Raw genomic sequence first — 21688 nt, 5'->3', positions numbered from 1 at the left:
CCCAGCTATATCACAGCAAACAATAGCCTAGAGGTGGTCAAAAAATATTAGCTACTACACCTTAGAGAGCCTCTCTTTGAAACTTCTTGACACCCCGCAAAAGGTTATGCAATATTTTAAAGTAATTTTGTCTTATTTGGTGTGCACAGTCTATAAGGATTACCCTGCTTGCTCGCTCACTCACTCTGTTTTATAATCTGCTGATGATGACGTTATGCTGCAGTTCCTGGGCTTCAGTTCTCGCGAGGTTACGGGAATCCAGACGCTCGCGCTCTCTCTCTCTCTCTCTCTCTCTCTCTCAGTTCCCCCTCCTCCCCAGCCCTCCCTTCCCACGCCCCACTGCGCTGTGGGATAGTGGCACTATAAAGTATATCCTCTCTCGGCGAAAGATAAGAAGCCCGAGACAGGAGGGGGATGAAGATGGCGGACGCCAAGCAGAAGCGGAATGAACAGTTAAAGCGATGGCTTGGCTCGGAAACGGACCAGGAGCCTCCTGTTTTGAAAAAGAAAAAGACGAAGGTGAAGTTCGATGATGGCGCCGTGTTTCTGGCCGCCTGTTCGAGCGGCGATACCGAGGAGGTGCTCCGAATGCTTGACCGGGGCGCTGACATCAACTACGCCAATGTAGACGGTCTCACCGCCCTCCACCAGGTTTGTGTTAGCTTGCCGTGTGGGTTTATGTCAGCAGCCGGTACCATTAGACATAAATATCGACTGGCTGCTAGCAAAAGCTTACCCTGGTACACCTGTCAAATGGAAGCCATTCTCATCCCGTTGTTTACCTACCTAGCATACTCGTCCTTCTCGACGCAGAGAAGGGATGAATCCGTTGGCTTCCTCCTGAGGCTGTTTAACTGGTAAACCGCGCTAACTATGCATACACTTGTCTGAGTATAAGTGGCAAGAAGCAGCAGAGTCAAACACCTAATTTACAGGGCTAATTCTACTTTATGCCTCCATAAACTAGCCTGAGTCTGTAGGTGCAGTCTAATTGCAGTACTGCTGCATTTTTCGATTTGAAACATTGGCTCGGTTTTATGTTGTAAATACAATCAAGCCAGACAAGTGTCTGTGTGGTCAATTTATTATTGTCGGATCCTATTTAGTGTGTTTGGAGCTTAATATAAATGGTGTTCGTGCAGAATGAACCCAGCAATAGATGGCTGCTACCTGGTTAGCAGTAAAAGTCGTTTTGTTGATAAACCCTCCTCCTTGACTGTGGCTACTCTCTGGAGAGGAAGCAGAAGCTACCTTGCTAACTAGCTTTAGATACAACGTCATTCAGATACAGGCTAATGTTACGATTGCGAAACAATGTTTGCTTGTCACTCTGACTTAAAAAATGCAGTCCCTCATTAATAGTGGGCATATTAGTTTAATTGCCAGGAAAGAATGAATGGTAACAGCGCAGTATTAGCCCAGCGGAGTGTCTGCTAACGTACTTTAGCATGCTAAGATAAATGTCGTTAGCTGTGTGGGGCTTTAGCTGAAGTTAATTCATTCATTAACTGACCTGAGAAACGGCGTCAGTGGTAAATTATGGGCCTCATAATTTTATGCTGTTTTGTGTATAGTTAATCGGAAACGCCTGTGTCGTTAGCGCTTTTGCTACACCGGGATGTTAACCGTGCCAAGCTAGTCATTTGCCCGCTAACTGGGGTAGCTACTTTCACTAGCATCTGTACTTCCACAGCCGATAAACTGAAAATGGCACCTCATCTTGATGGGTTTTAGGCTGTGTGAGGTAGTTTTAGTCCAAATGGGGTTTAAAGCCTGATTTAAAAGCTTTATAAACCACCATGGATCCAGTGATGGAAGTAGGTTGCTTGTTGGTGCAGTAAGCTTACTGAAAGTTGTGACCAGGTTAAGTCCAGTGAGGTGTGCAAAAGCTAGACTAGAATTAAAACGTAAATAACAAAGAACCTGGTCGTGTAATTTATGAATTTGTTTCTGTTGCTTCAGAGGTAGCTTTTACCATTAAAGAAGTACATTTATTTTAATATCGTTTTTCAGTTTGTGCTTATTGGATCAAGTGATTACGGGTATACTGTTAGCTTTTACAGTGACACTTTTATAAAGATATCTTGCTTATTTTGTACCAAGAACATTGTAGTTAAGTGTTTTACTTTTTGGTGGAAATAAGCAGGGTGAACGGTTTGGGGGATTTCCCCCTTCTGACTGCATGTTTCTGCCTCTGATAAATAATTTTTCATTCCCACTGGAAAATAAACTTTTATCCCCCCCTTCCAGGATTTTTGCAGTGTCTTGAAACAGTCAACAGTGCAAACATCAGTCCAATCAGAAACTGATCTCACTTTCAGTGCTTGTGAGGCTGCTGGGGTGAGATGATCAGGATCTGTTCCATTCCAGCTTTTCATTAAGCCAAACTGTAACGCTGGATATCTGGATCCAGAGAGTTGCAGAAAACATCAGAAATATTGTGTGCCAACCAGTTGGCTCTGTGTTGACATCAGAGTTCTCTCCAAAGGTGATTTGTGCAGCTTCTTCTTTCTTCTTGTTGAGTTGCGGCTCTGCACCAGGACTGTTCTCTGCAACATCCTGCAGTCGTTTGTCGCCTTTTGCGTGATGGCGCAACTGCTGTGATAGGCTGATGGAGAGGGGCAGAAGTATTTGGTTTAAAAAGATCAACCTTAACCTGACCTTCGTTCACAAGTTAGAACATGCTGTCGAACATATTACAGAGTCAGATAATTTCCACATGTTTATTAACACTCAAACTGGAAAGTCTGCTGCTGATCTCAGAAAATGAAGTCTCCTTCTTCCCTTTACAGAGACTTTATAGATTCAGGTAAAAGAGGGTGATGTGTTTTACATGATGAGCCACAGGGAAGCAGAAAAACTGTCATCAAAGCAGACCATTTCTCTTTGATTTGTAATGTACCATAGTGGAGTTTTTATTTATCCAATTTATTTTTTTTAATTGACAGCATTTTGTGCTGTTTACATTTCGGGTTATTTCATATTAAACATTGAAGCTAACATCCTCTGAAGAGGGAAACTGTGGTTGCCCCTCTATATTTTTTATTATTTTTTTATTTTTCTCTCCCTACGTATTGCATCCTGGAGTATTTTAATTTGAAGAAATAAAGGATAATGCTAGTGGAAACGAGCATTTGTTTATCTTGTTTGCACTAGCATGGATAGTGTTTACATGATGTAAGGATTTACAAAAATATTCACATTAAATGTTTTATACTTGCATAGATCTCCTGTGATGTCACTTCATTACTCATGTCCACATGTCTCGTCTTAGTAATTATGAGCACTGCTTTATGCACCACCTTGCTCCCATGGTGTGTTTGTTCTCCAAGACTTAGGCCACTGCACAGATTAAAAGTTTTAAAAGCAGGTTTTAAGGCATGGGTCATCAGCTTTATCTGTATGTGATTCATGCACGTTTTTGGGTTTTTGTTTTTTTGTTGTTGTTTTTTTTTTTTTTACATTAATTAATCCTGCTGGTAAATTGACCTTTCTTCAAGATCGTAGTCTGCTTTAATGAAATCTGGAATTAGCATGAACCCCTCAATACAAACTCATTGGGTGGAAATGTTGCCTTTTTTTGGGCTGATGTCCAGAGATGAACTTGAGTGAGGAAAGAATTTGAAGTGCGGCTCTCCGGACATAACCATCTCTGGAGACGGGGGGTGTGTGTGTGTGTGTGTGTGTGTGTGTGTGTGTGTGTGTGTGTGTGTGTGTGTGTGTGTGTGTGTGTGTGTTAAAGGCCATGTGATCTCTAGGTTTGGTGTTTTACCAAGGAGCTGAGGAGGGGTGATGGAGGGTTAAACTGCTGTTAAGTTTCTTAAAGATGAGCTGAACAGTCAGTCGCCTCTTTTGTCTTAATGTCTTTGTGTGGCTTTTCTTGTTACATTTTAGATGGACCAAAAGAAAAAAATCCCTCCAGATAATAGCTATCCTCGTGAATGAGTGACCTCTCTCTTTGTTATGAAATGTGCCATGTTGCTGCATGAGGACTTGATCACTGGTGACCGGTGCAGGTTTATAAATACCACCACAGCCAACACAAGTTCTCCTAACTGGGTTTCAGTAGATGATACTAAGTTTGGGTATGACTCAGTCTGTAGCTTTGCTTTGTAGTTCAGCTCTAGTATAATCTCACATTTAGGCAAGAGGTTGTCTCTGAGTCATGAACCTTGTGTTTCTTTAAAAATGACCTGTTGCTGATGAACCTGTAAACACGTCAATGTCTTTTTGCAGACTTCTTAAGGTGATGCTTGAGCAGTGATGATGATGATCAATGATGTCACTATGACTGTGTACAAGCAAGAGCATCAAGGTGAAAAGTCGCACTGTTGCCAGGCTCAGTCCAAAGGACTCTGAAGTTCAGTTGCAACACAAACATAAGGACCAACGTCACATATTTTCTTCTCACAAACCTCAAATATGCACATTTTGCAAGATTTAAAAATATTTACGCAACTCTTATTGCGATTACCATGCCGGACAAAGCGATATACCACCTCATGCAGATGTAAACAAATGGAGACTTTGTTGCAACAGCTTGCTGGGGTGTTGGCAATGCTTTGCACTGCAAAACAAAACAAAAATAAGAAGCTTGACTGAATCTGAGAAAATGGTTGGTGAGACAAGACCAGCATGGGTTGTTGTTCTTCAGTGAGAACTCGGTAGTATTTCTAACTACTAGTGTTCTAGATAATATTAGCCTTAAGGGCTAGAGTGTCAGTGATACTTGCTGTGGGACTTGAAGTGTATAGGCATTAACTTCATTTGAGGTTCATTCATTCATTCACTCTTCCTGAAGACACAATTGTAAATGTAAATATCAGACATGTTTGATATTATTTGGGTAAATCTTCTGAGTCTTTGAGCCATTCCAGAGATTTAAGACTGGTTCTTCAATTTATCACATTGTCAATATTTTTGTCCTGTTTCACCTCAAGGACCTTGGTGGGTACTGATATTTGGCACTCCTCTAGTCTATTAGAGAAACATTAGTGTTTCGATAGCTGATTTGAATTTGTAACGTGATTTACTGAGACAGATTGGTTCACCCAAAACACAGACTGCACGGATGCAGGTTGAGGGTAGAGAGGGGATGTTCCAGTGAACTAGGAATCCCTTAGACAAGCTGAGATTCCAGATCACATTGGCTAAATTCGTCCCAGAGCTGTCGCATTCCAAGTCCTGTCGTTCTAGCCCGTGCATTCCTCACATGACGGCCGCTGGAAACCATAGCAAAGAGGGAGCAGAGAAGACATTCCTCAGCTGTCACCTAAACCCCTCCCCTTCAGTCATTCCCTCTCTGGCTTGACTTTCCCTATACAATGCCAAAGCCCAGCTGACTGGTGCTCACTGAGCTCCACTGAAGCAATTAGAGTGGAGGGGCTTGTTGCTTCACACAACAAAATCTACCCGCTGACCTACACCTGAACTTTTTCTTTAGCGCTCAGGATCTCTGACACCCCCCCCCCCCCCCCCCCCCCTCCCCAGACCAAGGTGACAGGATTCAGCTTAGCTTAACATGTCAGAGCTGGACATTACAATGCCCATGCTCTGTTGACATTACACACCCTCATTATTGCCCTAAAGTCTATGAACATTATCTTGCCTCGTCTCCATGACGACTCGAGGGTTGCTAGTCACTTGTGTTGGTGGATTTGCATGAACAGAGTGGGAGTTGCATAACAGACTGAACAGAGAGAGACTCTCTGGCGGTGCTTAGCAATTTGAAATACTCAGGCTCATGGATCTGTAATGGAACAGTTTCAGACTATGTAGTGGAAGATGATGATAATGTGAGGTGGCTGCGTTTCTTTTCATCCAGAGCAGCATCAGTCATTTTAACACATTACATAATTGCTGTGGATCTCACTGCAGTCCCAAACATGAGATTCTCAGCTGTGCCTGATGCTTGCAGTTGGCCACTGAGAGGAGGGCAAAAATGCCTTTGACACATTGCTGTCCTCCTGATAAGCACAGCATGTTATTCTGCTATAGAACCTAGGCCTTCTGTCTTTTTGGAAGAAGAAGGGACACCCCGTCATCTCATTTGGAGAGGTCTAGGATGGCTGCAATCTAAATACAGTGGGGCAAAAAAGTATTTAGTCAGCCACCGATTGTGCAAGTTCCCCCACCTAAAATGATGACAGAGGTCAGTAATTTGCACCAGAGGTACACTTCAACTGTGAGAGACAGAATGTGGAAAAAAAAAAAATCCATGAATCCACATGGTAGGATTTGTAAAGAATTTATTCGTAAATCAGGGTGGAAAATAAGTATTTGGTCAATAACAAAAATACAACTCAATACTTTGTAACATAACCTTTGTTGGCAATAACAGAGGTCAAACGTTTACTATAGGTCTCTACCAGGATTGCACACACAGTAGCTGGTATTTTGGCCCATTCCTCCATGCAGATCTTCTCGAGAGCAGTGATGTTTTGGGGCTGTCGCCGAGCAACACGGACTTTCAACTCCCGCCACAGATTTTCTATGGAGTTGAGGTCTGGAGACTGGCTAGGCCACTCCAGGACTTTCAAATGCTTCTTACGGAGCCAATCCTTTGTTGCCCGGGCGGTGTGTTTTGGATCATTGTCATGTTGGAAGACCCAGCCTCGTTTCATCTTCAAAGTTCTCACTGATGGAAGGAGGTTTTGGCTCAAAATCTCACGATACATGGCCCCATTCATTCTGTCCTTAACACGGATCAGTCGTCCTGTCCCCTTGGCAGAAAAACAGCCCCATAGCATGATGTTTCCACCCCCATGCTTCACAGTAGGTATGGTGTTCTTGGGATGCAACTCAGTATTCTTCTTCCTCCAAACACGACGAGTTGAGTTTATACCAAAAAGTTCTACTTTGTTTTCATCTGACCACATGACATTCTCCCAATCCTCTGCTGTATCATCCATGTGCTCTCTGGCAAACTTCAGACGGGCCTGGACATGCACTGGCTTCAGCAGCGGAACACGTCTGGCACTGCGGGATTTGATTCCCTGCCGTTGTAGTGTGTTACTGATGGTGACCTTTGTTACTTTGGTCCCAGCTCTCTGCAGGTCATTCACCAGGTCCCCCCGTGTGGTTCTGGGATCTTTGCTCACCGTTCTCATGATCATTTTGACCCCACGGGATGAGATCTTGCGTGGAGCCCCAGATGGAGGGAGATTATCAGTGGTCTTGTATGTCTTCCATTTTCTGATGATTGCTCCCACAGTTGATTTTTTTCACACCAAGCTGCTTGCCTATTGTAGATTCACTCTTCCCAGTCTGGTGCAGGTCTACAATACTTTTCCTGGTGTCCTTCGAAAGCTCTTTGGTCTTGGCCATGGCGGAGTTTGGAGTCTGACTGTTTGAGGCTGTGGACAGGTGTCTTTTATACAGATGATGAGTTCAAACAGGTGCCATTCATACAGGTAACGAGTGGGGGACAGAAAAGCTTCTTACAGAAGACGTTACAGGTCTGTGAGAGCCAGAGATTTTCCTTGTTTGAGGTGACCAAATACTTATTTTCCACCCTGATTTACGAATAAATTCTTTACAAATCCTACCATGTGAATTCATGGATTTTTTTTTTTTTTTTCACATTCTGTCTCTCACAGTTGAAGTGTACCTCTGGTGCAAATTACTGACCTCTGTCATCATTTTAGGTGGGGGAACTTGCCCAATCGGTGGCTGACTAAATACTTTTTTGCCCCACTGTATCTGGTCCCACATTTGACTTGTTTTTCTGTAGACTGTTTTCGATTCAAATTTATTTTAAAATGTGCTGATTTGGCTCTGATGCCGTCCCCATTCTGTGGTCTCATGTCCTACCTGCATAACTTTGCACATCACAACTGAAAGCTTATCTGCATCAAGCACAGAGCAACACATTCAGTCTCAAGCACCTATCGTGAGCTAGTGGAGCTATGCTGCTATTGATAAAGGTGCAATAAACATCATCTCTTGTTGAACTTCCATATCTAAGACAGTAGCTTCATTTCTGACAAGCATGCATAGTTTACCTGTTACACAAAAATGCCCAAATAATGCACTTTTTAAAGTGAAATCTATATTGATTATTAGTCTACTTAATTCCCGATTGTGTATCAGGCCTGTAGAAACCTTAAATATAGATTTCTGCATTAAAGATCTTCCCTTTTCTGGTAGTCCACACGATAAAGGTCCAGGCTAGTGACTTACTAAAAGGCTCCTAATCCTCAAATACGCCCAGCTAGATGATCTGCCTGCATAATAACCTCTAGATCTGATGGCTGTTAGATAAAGACTATCTAGGATTACATATTTTGGTGATAAGCTGGAATGCACAGTGCTGTGAGTACTTCAACATATTGTGAGGTTTTGGAGGGGCTTTATAGCATGTTGTCTAAAAGCGTTAGAAAAATAAGCACAGATGACAAAGCAAAACCTTTGCATGTAATTTTAAGTAGAAGTGTGTTAAGATTTGGTACAGTATGTGAAGCGATTTTTAAATGCATTGACATATACCTGACCATCAAAAGCAACACAATTGGGGTCCCTTTGAGTGCTAGGGATATCGTTTGCTGTTAGGTAGCTTTAGTGTATTATTATTATTTCTTGACTGGTTAAAAACTTAGCCTTCAGTGTGATTTGAATATTAAAGACAACAATCAAAATTACTTTAAAGTCCAACTGTTTGATATTTAATTCATTAATTTGTTGTGTACGACAGATGGCCTTGGGATATACAGGAAGCAGGATCTTGTGAGTGCAAACTTTGCGTGTAACACGTAACAATACATGGCACAAAGGGACTTTGATGTGTATAGGGGATGCTTGTTTGCTTAAACTCATTCACAAAACTAGTTCTAGCTAAAGAGTTACTGGGGGAATGAGAATATCATAAATAAACCCCATTCTAGAATGTTAGCTTAATTTAAACGTGTGTGTGTGTGTGTGTGCGCACGCCACAGTATTTAGGCTGAAACAGGTTCTTCCTACCCAGCAGTTGCAGCCCATTTTACAAGTCTGCTTTCAGGTCACTTTTCTTGTAAAAGGTTGCACAGGGCTTTGACGTTCTTTGTTATGGTTTCAGGGCAGACTTACAGGAGCTGCATAATCACTCATGCATTTCTAACATAATGCTGAATACATTAATTTAATAATTCATGGACATGAATGTAGACAGTCTAGTATTTTTTTTTTTTTAATTGTTCTTTGTTCAGCCCAAACAGTCTTCAGACTGTCGTTTTTGAATGTTTGACTGTGTCTTGTTGTTCCTAATCTTCATTCCTAATTGCTGCCCACTATAAGAGTTATATTTGTGTATAATTTCTAATTATACATCGCTGTTTAATATTTCAGAACATGGTCTAAAATCAAACAAGGAAACTGTACAGACCACATGAAAGACTGTATATTCTTTAGCCTCTGATTGCCATTTTTCGTAAATTTGATAAATGATTGTCTTCTCTGACAGCATTGCAGTCTTAGAAAGCCGACGAAATATAATTTCCTCATGAAGTTATTAACTACGTGAAGCAAAACGGGGACCGTGAGAGTAAACTGTAGCCACCCTTTGAGTCAAAGAGCTGACAAGAATTAGTGTGGTGCCTGACTACAATGAAAGGTGTTGAACTTGACACAGCAGGAACCAGCGCTTCATAACACTGTATGTTCGCGCGTGAGATAAATCTAAATTTAACCTTTGACATAGAACTGCAAGTATAAAGCTGAATTCCAGTCTGGAATGAATCACTGCAGCACCATTGTAACGAGAGCCTACTTGATTACTGAGTGTATATTGGAGTCCCGCAACATATTTTACTTGCGTATAATTGGCAGGTCTCTCCTTGTCAAGCTGGCCCTCCTTGCTGTTTCATTCAGCTTTTTTACCAACCCCATAATCATCAGCAGGAAGTCCCTGTGGTGTTTGCGCGCCAACACTTTGCAACACGCCAGGTCATCTGCTGATTGTGACATGTCTATGATACTTTCATGTACACTGTATTGAGATAACATGTCTGGCTTAAAACTAAATGCCATGAATTGACATGAAAAGCATTTGTAGTTAGTAAATATATCAGGTCAGTGTATATGTTTAATTGTAATTGGTCATGTAGGGTTGCTCGAGTATGGCAAAAACTTTTGTCAATCTTTATACATTTGTTAAACTTGACTTGTCTTTTTGCAGGGGATAAATAAGGGGGTAATGGAGGGAGGCAGGGGGGTTGTCAAGTAGGGAGTTGGGCCTAGACTAGCTGGTGCTTTTTACCATAAAGCTCACTTGCAAAGACAACCGGCGACTCTAGGAGATGAAAAGCAGCTGCCAGCAACTGTTAATGATCCTTCCACAGGTTCATGTATGGAAAGCTTTTATGACTTTTATTTCCACATGGATTTTCTTGACCACGGATGGATTGATCTTCTTGACGATCTTTCCATTTGGACTTTCAGTACAGTGGCGAAGCATCTCGTTGTAAAGAGAAGAGGTGTGCTTTCTTTAAAACACAAGACAAAATGAGAGCTTTGTAGCAAAAATGAAGGCTAAAAAGTAAGTTTTATCCTGGTTATCTTGTTTTCATGATCGTTAAAGACCAACATTGTAACCTAAATGAAAATCTAATAAGGCATTACCTCACTGAGTTTGCATGAAACTGTTTGCCCTTTATAAGAACTGTAGGGCAGATGATTTATTTATTTATTTATTTGTATGCGTGTGCGGCTCTGACACTGCTGGGATGAGATGCCAGAGACCTCCCCGCCATAGGACCTGAAACAGAGAGACTTTGCTGAAGTAGTTTCGTTGAGCATCGCTGCAGGTTGCAACTGGTTCACCTGGGGTCGTAACTCAGCTGGATCGAATTCCTCAGCAGAGTAAACCTGCTGCCATGTTTGAGGATTGCTGCTTCGACCTTGCCCAAAAGTGCATTTCGTGTCAAACAAAATGTCTTATGTCACACATAAGTTTTTAGCCAGTTGTAATTATTGCATTGCTGAAAGCTGGCAGCACTGCTTTATAACAATGTAGGAAAATGAGACACTGATCTCAAACCAGAGGCTGCTATTTTTACCCATTTGCTTTTTCTAAGTGTTTTGATGAGGTCAGTGTTGCACTTTCTTTGATGGTTATTTAGCACCCTTAAAATTAGACCACATCTCCTTCACTGTATCATGAAAACATTTGAGAGGTTGATGATAAATAAAATGCAAGCTCGACTGCAGAACTGGTAAAGGATTTCGTCAGGTGCTTTAACAGATTAATGACCGCCACTTGCTTTTCTGTCTGCCCCCACTTTTTCAAACTGTGTATAGTATTTAGCTGCTGTGAAATGTTTTTGAGATGACTTCAGCTTGTGGTGTTTGTTTTTTTTTTTTTTGTTCCCACCCTGTGGCATATAGTGCTCGTTTTCTACTTAAGCCAGGTGGTCTTGGAGTGATCCCGCTGTTGTTTGCTTGGCGGCAGGCACACGTCTCATGCTGAGTGTTTTTTATGAGCTGTTGTTGAAGTGAAAACACCTGGACTCAGACACTATGAATTCCTCATTGTCTTACAGAACAGCGAGTACAATTAAGGCAGAGGCTGCATGTCCATTTGTTGTCTGTAAGGGTGAGGTTACATTCTTTCCATTTAGTCTCAAAATGGCTGCATCTTCAGCTAACAAAGGGAAAGCGGCCATTGGCCCATTAGACATCACCTGACTTTGACATGTCACCCTTGTTCTTTTATTTGGCACAATTATTACTCATTGTTGTTTTCAGGTATTACATAAAAACCTATTTCATGCCCACTAAATAGTCAAAGTTGCTGCCTTCACTTGTCTGCACCAGAAATGCTACTAGTTGTAATTGATTCATATTTTATTGATGTATGACAGCAGCTGTTTAGCATCGAGAAAGCAGCAACCTCCCTGTTTTCTGATTGGAAGGTGTAAACAAACATGTTGGGAAGTAAGACAGGTTATAGTCGAACTAATAGGCGTGCTTTTGCCTTAGTTGTAAAGAGTTGCGTGTCTGCTGTGTCAGCTGGCATATAACCACTCCATTGGAGAAATGACTACATCCTGCACAGGTGTGTGTGGACATTAACCCACGCTCATCATGTAACTTCAGTGCTATATGTGCGTTAGTTCACCTGCATTAAATATACAATATGATTATTGCTGAATGTGTTTTAATGGATTCAAAAATTGACAACACACACAAAGTTGAACTGACAGTCTTAAATGTAACTCCATTAAGACTCCAACTCCATTGGGCTAAATTTTGGATGCTTTTTAATAAGACGGCTATTCTCAAACTTAAGAATCTGCGGACGGGCTCAAGAGCTCCTTTAATCATAACACTGATCACAAAACTTTTTTTTTTTTCTCTTTTGCGTTTTCACTCATCTTAAACTCTGGAACTCACTGGACCTTAGAAATAGGTTATCAGAAATTAAACTTGGAGAATATATCGATTAAGTGTAACTGTACTCCTTTATACTTGGGTGGCATTGATTTTTCTTGTTAATGCTGATCCATGTGGCCATGAGATTGACTGAACCTGCTGTTTGCTGTGTTCTTGTGAATCAGCCCATGCAGGCCATATTTTTCCCTGCAGCTAAATGTCAGTGACAGTAAATGGGCCTGGACCTTGAGAGTCTAAGTGCTTTGGCTAGTAATTTAAGTGATTCAAGATACGAGTATAGCCCCTGTGTATGCTCAGAGCTCATGCTTTGTTTTGGCATATTTCTTTCGTGTTCTTGTTTTGTCCCCCTGAAAACAAGAATTAATAGTGTGCCTGGTAAAGAAAAATGAATTGACTTTTACTGATGCAAAATACTAAATGTTGGTAAACGTGTAGCAGGATGAAATGTAATCTCTCCCTTTTGTTTTAAACTCCTTTTATTAAAGTATTTGTTTAAAATCAATTTCAGTTGATGGTGATGCAAGTGAGGGTGATACGTTGAAGTCACAAAAGTCATGCTAGCTTAACAAAAAGCCTGATTATAAAATAAGATTAGGTAAAACTTAATTAGTGCCTTCGAACTCAATTTTATTTCCTTGTTTTATGGAGCATAAATGTGAGGTCACTAAGTCCAATCAAGCTGCGATGTTAATAGACTGTAAAATTAATAATTAATGACCCAAAACCACTCAAGCTGCTGTATAGGGAACCAACAATTTATTACATTTTGGCACTACGAGCCAATAATTTCATGATCCTCTGTATAAAGATCCTGGGTCTTTTTAAGAGATCATATTCATTTGAAAAAATGTATTGCCTTTTATTTTGATGGTAAAGACCTAAGCAGTTATTTTAAATGCTCACATGTTGCGTGATGAATGTTTTCTGTTTTTAGTGAACGTGTGTAGTGTTGTCACACGTTTATCAGCTGCATGGGATGCATGTTTTTAAGAAAACTTCTCACTAACTATTAATCATTAATATGGCGACATTTAAATTAAAATTAGCATTCCTGTCCTGTTGATCTTTTTGTGTTTGAAAGAGAGTAAAAATGGATGCATCCGTTCTCTTAGAGGTGGTGATGGTCAGAGGGATCTGGGTCTTGGAGATTTCAGGCCAGAGAGGAACAGGAAGTGGCTGTTTATTTTTCTCATTTCCTCTTTGAGGCTCCGCTAGTGAGCTTGCTCCTTCCACTCCCTGTGCTTTTATCACTGACACCAGCCCATAACAGACATATGTGCGAACATGTACACTGCTACATGCACCATCGTGGTTCACAATTTACCTTACAACAGGTTCTCAAATGGTTTCCTAGATGACTGAGGGCTTTGTTGGATCTGTGTATCAGTTTGTAATTTGGGACTCACTTGAGCAGAGATTATATAAGGAGAATGCACTGAAAGAATCTTCAGTAGAAATCAATGTCTTAGTAGAGCCAACAGGGAAACACATTAGCCCCTGTTGCACTGTGCATGTGCATAGTAGAGCTGGGCGATATGAGATTTTTTCATATCACGATATGTTTTTTTCATTTCAGGCGATAACGATATCTATCACGATATAAGCCAAATAACTATGTTTGTAAGATTTAAATGTGCCGTTGCTCACAAGTAAAATGTGAAATAATCAGCAGCTTGTTTTTATTTAAATATTTATTTCCCATAATAAGTTCAACAGGGTAGATGTACTTAAGGAACATGAGACTTTTTCAGATAGATAAAGGCAAATATTGCAAACTACACAAAAGGCAGCCGCTAAAGCGTTTAAGTTTCAAAATAGAACAAACGAAACAGACTAAATTGTCAATTCCACTTAGAAACAAAATATTAATTCTAAAAATAAATCTTAGTTTGTTTTACAGAAGAACAGACAAAACTGACTAACTTTTGTCAATATCAAATAAACTGAGAACTAAAAGGAAATTCTCAATCTCTCCTTGTTGTATAGCTTAGCTTTTCAAACACTTTTAACAGTTACTTTAGTCTGACAAAAGCCGAATGACGAATTAGTGCTTCCAGTCAGAGACTGAGGCTACATCCACGGGTACACGGGTATTTTTGAAAACGGAGATTTTCCGTTTTCGTTTTAAAAAATAATCCCGTCCACACATAAAGGCAGAAATGAAGGAAAATGCTGCTATGAACATGCCAAAGCAGCAGGTGGAGCTAGATTCCTAACCGTGCAGAAATGTTGGCCAATCAGAAGTCTAGAAGCCTCGGTGGGAAAAAGTAAACAAAGCTGCGGCATAGAAGCAGAACCGAGTCGTATGTGTGGAGGGACAGTAACTGTGTGTATATGTAAGCATTTAAACACTGCAGAGAGTAGAATTAACAGTAACAGTATTGTAGAAATTCATTTCACCGAAACAATAACGTGGCGCACAGTGTGACGCATGCACCAGTTTATTATATTTCCAGACTTGCTTTCGGCACAATTTACAGTGCACGCTACTCTGTTTTTTGTCAGACTTGAAATAGCCGAAATACCTTCACACTACGGAACTTCTATGGCTCTTCCGTTCGACAATCTCTCCGGCATTGCAACCATCATCTGTTTTCTCTTCGGTCACGCTCGGTTGATTTTTCTAGTCGGCACACTCATTTCCTCCATTACGCGCTGGCTCCATTACCCGCTGGCTGCTTCCCAAACAAACACACGGCTTGGCACTTGTGCTGTACGTAACAAGTCACGCGACGTGACGCTGCGGCTGTGATTGGTTCGGCTCTGCGCTACTTAATTTGGATTGGCTGACCTTTTTTTTTTTTTTTTTTTTTTGAAAAAAAAAAAAAAAAAGAGCGGCGAAGTCTATCGCGATAGCTTAATTTCTCTATCGAGTAAAAGTTATATCGCGATACATATCGTTATCGTTCTATCGCCCAGCTCTAGTGCATAGTAGAGGTTTCCTGGAGTTTCAGCTTTGCAGTGGTGGATGTTTCTCTCTATTCATTGTCATAAAAAGATATTTGGATTTTTTTTTTAAATTTTATTTCCTGGCTTGTATCCATAATGTGACTAGCATGACTTTTGCTCAGTGCTCCTGTGGGACAAGCAGAAATGCTGTTTGTGATCCCTGTAAGACCTTTTTTGTAAGGGTGCTTGCCAAAACCTTTCAAGCAGTTTTTAAATCAGATTTCATTGGAGAGACTATACGTGTACTTATTATGCGAGTTATCATTGAATTACTGATTCATTTTAAAATGGCCTTCAAAATAACTGCCTGGATCTCTTTTCAAGGTGGTTACTGGGGTGCAAGAGTTGCTTCTAGAAGGGCTTTGCCCCTTTATGAAATTTTTCTTGTGTACCTCAGTTCACCTTTTTTGTATCTTCAATAATCAAAAATGAAACTACCCACATAATATTTAGCTCATTTTGAGCCACTCCACTATAAATTTAGCCTTGCTATGTGGGATTGTGTAGTAGCTATTTTCTTTTTATTCCTACTCTGGTGATCCATATTTATACAAGTAGATTAGATGCATACCAGGCAGATGTACCCTTTCCATTTAACCTCTTAGGTTTGGAGCTTGGTGGTGTGAAGGATGACAAAGGACTGTTACATGGAAGGATGGTAATGTGGTTCAGTGCCTCTTCAGTCAACTGAGCAGTCTGTAGAGAAGCATCTACATAAAGGCTCTATTATATGGAAATATCAACAGAGGTCGCATCTCTCCATGGCTATCTGACCTCTACCTCTCCTCTCCCGTTGCCCGCTCTCGCCTTTAGACCCCTGACATGGAAACAAACTTGGCTCTCAAGTGAGGCTATTGTTGAAGCTTCTGAGCAAAAGCCCAGGCGATGCATACAGTTAGAATCTTGCAGGCATTTTTCCCCCTCTTCCACAATCCTGGTCTCTTTCCATGGGAATCCTGGGGCCATATATGGTTGTCCTCAGTAGCAGCAGCAGTTACACACACACACGCCTTCAGTTCTCTGTGTGTGTGTGTGTGTGTGTGTGTGTGTGTGTGTGCGCGCATGTGTAGTTACAGCTCCCGACAGAGCTCATGTAGTGTAGGGACCCAGCTGGTCGCCCTGCGGTGCTTCATCCCTCCCCTTTGAACTCTCTGGCCTCCTGAACCCTGCCAATAGCACAGGAGCTGAAAGCTCTTTGTCTCAGACGTAAATACACACTGACATAAACACACACTTTCACATGTATACCGCTGTATTAAATGTCCTACTCCAATTTTCCCTAAAAATGCATATAAACTTTCTTTGCTCTCCGGTGTATTTAATTTTTAATATTCATCCCAACTCTTTGTCTGGGTTGATGCATGTTACTCTCTCACTCTCTCTTTCTCTCACACATGCAAATGCAGACACATGGGGCTCTCATACTTACATGCAGGCGGTAAGAAGGAATTCCTTTTGTGGAAGTGGATGTGTGCCTCTGAGCCGGTGACGTAGCCCATGAGGAGTGGCCAGAGTGCTGATGCCTGAACCCTCAAGGCTAGGAGTATTACTTATCTGGGAATTTCTCCACTGGTATGTTAGTCCAGGGCCTTGCTGCGTACTGGCTAGGTGGTAGCAGAGAGAAGTTGTGCTGTTCAAGGGGGAGGGAGACGAGTAAAGGAAGGAAGGCCAGCTTTGAGCTCCAGCTGAAGCCACTTTACTGTACATAGTGTTGCTTTATATAGGAGAAAGCTGATCTTTCCCTAATCAAGAAAGGAATTATATATTATTAAGCTTTTATTTTTTCCATGACTAACACAAATTTTTGAAAGCTATCAGGGCTCTTTCTCACCTGATTCATTTTATTTTGTATTTTTGTTTTTTAAAGCGTGTAGTGAGTGACTGAAGCCTTTTGTGGACTAAACCTTTTACACAGTTACCCAACCATCAGCGTAATAATCTTCTGTTTTACTGCTGTTGCAGTTCTTATTAACAGGGAAAAAGCAAATAGGGAAAAGTCCCTATGAAAACTGGCTGCAAGGTGTGTGACTTATCCTGAGCAATCTGGACATTGTTCCTAAACAGATATGCCACTGTTGCGTTGTGAAACACAATGCCATCGGCAAATAAAGGAATAGTTCTCCCTTATATGCATTGGCTAGATCAGTGTTTGATTATAGTAAAATGATCCCTTCATGGGTCATATGTATTCATATTAAATTACAAATTATGCTCATGGCAACATTATTTCATATGTTAACTGAGTGTGGATATCAGGTAATAGAGGCCTTACATTATGTCCTTAAGTGCTAATTACATGATAATACTCCTATAACAAGCAACCAAACAGCTAAGCAGTAATGTACAGTCATGCCAAGTGAATGTTATTGTTTGCATATTAACATCTACTGCCAATGTGTTTAATTATCACCCTGTAACTCATCTATAAAGATGTGGCAGGACTATATAGTCAGTAGTACAAGTGAATCAGATGTGCTGCAAGAAAACTTGCAGTATTTGGGACTTGCATTCTGTGCATTGCATGCAGCAGTCCATAAGCATTGTGAGATTAGGTGATACCAACATATGTTAAATGGCTGATGACATTTTTGTATTACTTCTACACATTTCAAATGCTGGCTAATGTTGCATCAACTGTGGAGCAGTTTTAGTGTTTTATACAGGGATGCTTTTCTTTTAATGGGTTAATTTTGTATTTGTCATACTGTGTTGTTATTTTAAGCATGACAGATATTCAAAAAGTGTTTAACTATGATTTTCAATCATTTGTTTGCAAAAAGGAATTTTGGTATCTGTTCCACCAGATATTTATGCTGTACTTGGCTGTGGGGCTGTGTGTGGGTTTTTTTTTTTTTTTTTTTTTTTTTTTTTAACCTGCCTTTAAAAGCTACCAACTGAACACACAAATCAGTACCTGGGAGAGAGTATTTGGGTAAGTGGTTGTTCACATTTGAAAACCCGTGTATTTCCAGATATCTCTAAGTCTTTGAGGTCTGTTAGTGTGGAAGTGGACAATTACAATAAAATCAAAGCATGTAATGTTGAAGCATATGTGTTTATGTCACATTATTCATTGCACTTGCCGCACTAATAGACCACTTTCTGTGAAAAACTATCAAAAGTTAAAGGAGAAATTGATAAAAATGTTTCCTAACCATTTATAACTTATGATTTAAAAATGCACAGTGGGGTGTTTGTTTGTTTGTAAGTATATATGCCAGTTTGCTCAAGTTGAAATGATACTCTATAGGTATTATGGTTATTTGAATTCTTCAAGTTCTCCTGTTGTAGACGTCATCTGTCTTACCACTTGATGGCTTTTCTTAACACACAGACACATCACTGTCAGTCAGAGGTCCTACCGTGGGTGTGCACCATTGACACTGTCATTCAGTATAGAATAACTGCCAACATAATAGCCTGGTAGTCTGTGCCAGTGACTTCCCTGGCACTCCAAGCAGTAAATTGTGCAGAAGGCACAACAGCAGCTTTCTGCAGGGTGCTCGAGTCGCTCATCTGAGGGTGCTACTAAAGGAAGTCAAGAAGGGGAGGGGTCTTGAAGTGTCCCCTTGATGTGGAGTGCTGCTAAATTGAGCTTGGAGCTCTCTGTAAGATGTCCCACTGGATAATGGACCTACCCTTTTTATAGACGAGCAGTGGCTATACCCTGTACCCTTTCACTGTATCAGGCCGTATACTGTTCCTTATAAAGTGTCACTATGACACTTGTCAGATGGTGAGTTTAATTAAAAATGTAAATGTGTGATCTATGAAAGGAAATGAGTTTAGGTTTGCAATTAATAAAAAATGACAGTGGACACATTTGAAATAAACCATAAGAGTACAAAAGGTTTAATCTGCACAGGTTCCTCCACTGTATTGCAAAGCAGGCAGGCCAGAGGACCTCTGACTCCACGTTGGCCAGGAATTGTAATTTAGATACTTACACAACAAAAACCAAGGTGTGTGTGTGTGTTTTTCTTTTTTCTTTTCTTTTTTTAAATAAATCTTAGTAGCCTTTCTCTTCATGCTGATAATAAGAAATTAAGTCCTGCCGCTTTCTTGCTTTTCCTGTGCGCAGATGTGCATAGCCCTGCATTTCTGTCTGAGTCACTGTATTGTTAGCAATTAGCGTTACAGCAGAACATCAGATTGTACTGAAGTACTCCTGCCAAGCCAGGTCTAACAACGCTTATAGTGAAAACTAGTCAGTTTCACAGAAACTCCTGAAAAAGAGAAACCAAGGACCAACTTTAATATCCATGCACAACACAATAGGGTTCTGGGTGAATGACTTCATATCACCACACCAAGTCTTTCGAGCACGATTATTGGCAGTAGGACCTGCACATATGCGTTGTTCATCCCAGAGTGTTGGGAGTCCTTTGTTACATAGTTAAAAATCAAGTTAAGCACAACAAATGCGTAATGAATAGCTTAAGCAAGAACATGTATCTCAAAATTGAATACAGTATGTCTTTAAATAGTTGAGGTAAAAAAAAAAAAAAAAAATTAATAAATTAAAATAACTATAAGTAAAAATATAAATTGTTGTAATATACAACAAATTTGAACGTGTTAAAAGAAGTACTAAATGTCGTAAAAACAAAGGCATAATTGCACAACAAGCTTTTCTTGACTATAAAAGGTCCTGAGAGTTGCTTCAATAACAGTTAAGTCCTGCCTGCAAGAGGTTAAAAAAGAAGGATGGCACCACAGATGCTCCTTTCAGTGTTAGTTTTTTGAGGTCTCTCTCAGCGGTTTGCTGCAAGTGCTGCCTTGAAGGGTTATCCAACTAACCCCCGCGTGCTTTAAAATGAAGTCTTTTCTCTATTTATTTATGTTTCTTACAAAAGCCCGGCAAGGCCTGAACCCACGTTCTCTCTTTGGCTTTTTTGTCATGGCAACACACCGGCCTCCTTTCTTCAATACACGTCATGGGTGCATTTTTTGGCTTTTCCCATCTTGTATGCAGCACTTGTACAGAGTATGGTTTGATTCCTCCATATTATCTCAGGATTAGGCTGACACACGCAGTATTGTTGTCTCTGTCCTGATCTGCTCCATATTTATCTCTGCTGGCTTGGAATGGTTTGGTAATTTAATCTCACAACTGTACTTTTAAAAAGCCCTCCATGGTGTGGTAATTTATAAATATGGAAAGGAGAGACATGCACATTGGCAGCTACTCTTTTTTTTTTGAAAGTTTGTCTTAAAAAAAGCAAGTCAACAATGAAAGCAATGCTTGTATTGAGCATTTTTGATGACTCTGTTTAAGATGATAAAACCTGATGACATGTTCATGAGCTGTATCAATATCTTACTGTGGTTGAGTAAGGAGATGGGTTTAATTTTGCTGTTGCACAAACTGCCACTTGAAGTGGCAAATGCAGGCATATAACACAGGCATCTTGTGATTTAGATGTCAAGCCGTCTGTTATGACTGATGGGTTAAAATAGGTTTGCACTGGCCTTAAAAACCATTATAGCACTGTGCATTTCAACAATATGTACATGTGCCGGTGTATAAATTACTATGAATAGCTTTATTTACTGTAGTATAATTGGAATGTTTCTGTCAAATGGTGAGAAATCACAGAAAAATTGATAGGGTTTTTAAAAAAAAAATTGTATAGCACACTCTTTGCCTTTGCAGTATGTGGAAAAGATGCATACTGCAAAGGCAGGTCTATTCTCAGCCAGGAAAAACCCCTGGTCACCACCACAGAAATATGAAAGGAGCATAGATGATTGTCAAACTCGTTCGTTGTTTCTGATTATTTTAAAATTGCAGCAGGGTTTTCTTGGAGAACTGCACTCTCTTCGACATTTCACTGAGAGTTCTTGCTGAGCCACATCCCACAAAACCTAATGGATTAACAGAGCTGTTTTCAGAAGCTAGCCACATAATGTACATTAACGACCAGTCAAATGGAGCATCCTGCATGCATTGATTAGTTCTTGATGTATGTGTATGTGTGTACATATATTTGTTTTTCCTTCCCAGAAGTGTCAGGTTCTCTTACGGAGAACCTTTTTAGTCTTAAAGAGAAGAAAGAACTCAGCCCTGACGGGATGAATCATATGTTTAATGACGTATGGCAGCTCAGCCTTCAGTGAGTTATGACTTTGTCTCAAAGGTCAATCTAGGATTTCATTTACTTCAAGGATTAATTGGAGAACATAATTCACATTGTTTTAGCTAAAATGTTTTTGGTTTTTTACCACCTTTATTTTTATGCTTCAGCACACCTTTATTTTACCTGCCTATCCAATAACTTCAGACTTCACAAGGCCTTCTTTTCTCCTCTCCTCACACTGGCCAAACAGGTTTAATTGGCTACGTGTCTGCTTCAGAGTGAGTCACTCC

The 21688-nt window shown here is 40.4% G+C and overlaps 1 protein-coding gene across 10 annotated transcripts in view; it reads left to right on the top strand.

The window, feature by feature from the left end:
* The first annotated feature begins 302 nt into the window (after window positions 1-302).
* The window catches only part of ppp1r12a (protein phosphatase 1, regulatory subunit 12A), a 62775-nt gene continuing 41389 nt past the window's right edge, over window positions 303-21688 (top strand). For 8 of the 10 annotated variants that reach the window (XM_026146018.1, XM_026146017.1, XM_026146019.1 and 5 more), the window contains exon 1: window positions 304-651. In XM_026146018.1, coding sequence (XP_026001803.1) covers window positions 415-651 — 237 coding nt within the window. In that variant the 5' untranslated portion in view covers window positions 304-414. Of the gene's footprint in view, window positions 652-21688 lie in introns of all 10 variants that reach the window. The other 2 variants (XM_026146025.1, XM_026146023.1) reach the window with 1 other exon arrangement.

This window comes from Astatotilapia calliptera, chromosome 17, assembly GCF_900246225.1.
Source record: "Astatotilapia calliptera chromosome 17, fAstCal1.2, whole genome shotgun sequence".
NCBI classification, from domain to species: Eukaryota; Metazoa; Chordata; class Actinopteri; order Cichliformes; family Cichlidae; genus Astatotilapia; species Astatotilapia calliptera.
The sequence above is the reverse complement of the archived record's forward strand: the minus strand, read 5'-3'. Positions and strand labels throughout refer to the sequence as shown.